The 1,774-nt window shown below is 33.5% G+C and overlaps 1 protein-coding gene across 1 annotated transcript; it reads left to right on the forward strand.

Annotated features, from left to right (window-relative positions):
- Positions 1 to 473: 473 nt before the first annotated feature.
- Positions 474 to 1,774, forward strand: LOC122598199 (protein PLANT CADMIUM RESISTANCE 2-like). Its single transcript, XM_043770799.1, has 4 exons — positions 474 to 664; positions 965 to 1,036; positions 1,184 to 1,396; positions 1,514 to 1,774. Exons 1-4 carry the CDS (start codon positions 508 to 510, stop codon positions 1,588 to 1,590), a joined length of 519 nt encoding a protein of 172 aa, XP_043626734.1. The 5' UTR covers positions 474 to 507; the 3' UTR covers positions 1,591 to 1,774.

A 1,774-nucleotide genomic window follows, 5' to 3' on the forward strand; every position in this document is an offset into this window, starting at 1 on the left:
ACTAAACTACACAAATAAATCATCATAGATGAATTATACCAATAGATAACAGATCGAACTATAATAAATAAATAAAGTAAATTAGATTAGACTCTATCAACACGTATGAGTATTATCATTTGATGCATATATGATAGGGATAACTATCTAAACTCTAAATCTATTTTATTTTGACAGCCGGTCGGTATTCGAATTCAGAAAATACCTCATCATTCAATGGTGAAATTGTGCATGTAAAAATGTAGACCATGAGTCTCTACAGGTGATTCAAATAAATAAATCCCAAGACAAGTTACTCGGTAGAGTACTTAAACCGATGACATGAGGTAAAACCAGAGAATACTCCATCAAGTTAATCTATTGTCGATACCGAATTTTGTTGACTTTATTAATTATTAACACGGCCATAAGCAACATAGTGACTATAAATATTGGACCACATTTCATCATATCATCATTCACTACCACCAATTCAAACAAAACTCAAGTGATCACTGTTTGATCATCATGTACTCTTCCACGGAGAATCCTCCACCATCATACGGCCAACCACCAACGGCACCACCACCGATTCAGTATGCCACTGGAGTTCCGTCTCAAGCTATGAACTCTAATGGCGAATGGTCCACAGGGCTTTGTGATTGTGGCTCAGATGTTTCCAATTGTAAGCTTGTTCTATATATATATATATTTCTCTATCAATAAGCTATATATATTATATGGGAAATGCTAAATACAAGGGCTGTATTTAACGTGCATAAAAAAACTTGTTCCTTCCATGTTAAAAGTCCGCCCCGTGATTTTCATGATAAATGTACAAACAATTTATGCATCTTAAACACAGTTCTTAAAGCAAACCCCATATTATGTATCCTATTTTCTATACGTACAACAAAAGAAAACAAGTTGATCATGATTTATTTATTTGAATTGGAAACCATATACTATATATATATATATATAGGTTGCATTACGTGTTGGTGCCCATGTATTACTTTTGGGCAAATTGCTGAGATTGCGGACAAGGGAACTACTTGTAAGTGTTTCGAGATTCGAATACAGATTATATATATAGAAAAAGGTTTATGTGAAAACTGAAAACCATGTGAAAACCATTTGAGTTAGAAATAAACAGACTGAAATTAACATAGTAGTTTTTGATGTAATTTAATTAATTAACCAGCTTGTGCTGTCCACGGGGCCCTTTACACGATACTTCTCCTGCTTACGGGATGTCAATGTATATATTCATGTATGTATCGGTCTAAAATGAGACAACAATACATGTTGCCTGAAGAACCTTGCAACGATTGCCTTCTACATTGTTGTTGTGAAGCATGTGCCATGTGCCAAGAGTATCGTGAGCTTCAGCACCGTGGATTTAACATGTCTCTCGGTAAATATTAAGTTACTTTGATCTAATGTCACGACTATATATGGTAATATTTAACAAATAATTAAGAATCTAATTATTCCACTGTTTGTTTGATTTGAAATGTGTTTGTTTAATTAGGATGGCATGGAAATGTGGAAAGACAAAATCATGGAGTGGTGATGCCACAATTTGCTCCAGTAGAAATGAAACGTTGACGATAGTGACTTTTGAACAAGTTGTTAATCTTTTGTCTATTTATAGATATGAGATATACGTATGTATATACAAATAATGTCTGCGAATGTATGAATGATTTGTAATTTGTGATTAAGGTTAAGATCTTGACTTCACATATACACTGGCGGTATAAATGTTGTAAAGTTCTTGTGAAAGATATGT

The sequence above is a fragment of the Erigeron canadensis genome, chromosome 4, assembly GCF_010389155.1.
Source record: "Erigeron canadensis isolate Cc75 chromosome 4, C_canadensis_v1, whole genome shotgun sequence".
In the NCBI taxonomy this organism is placed as follows: Eukaryota; Viridiplantae; Streptophyta; class Magnoliopsida; order Asterales; family Asteraceae; genus Erigeron; species Erigeron canadensis.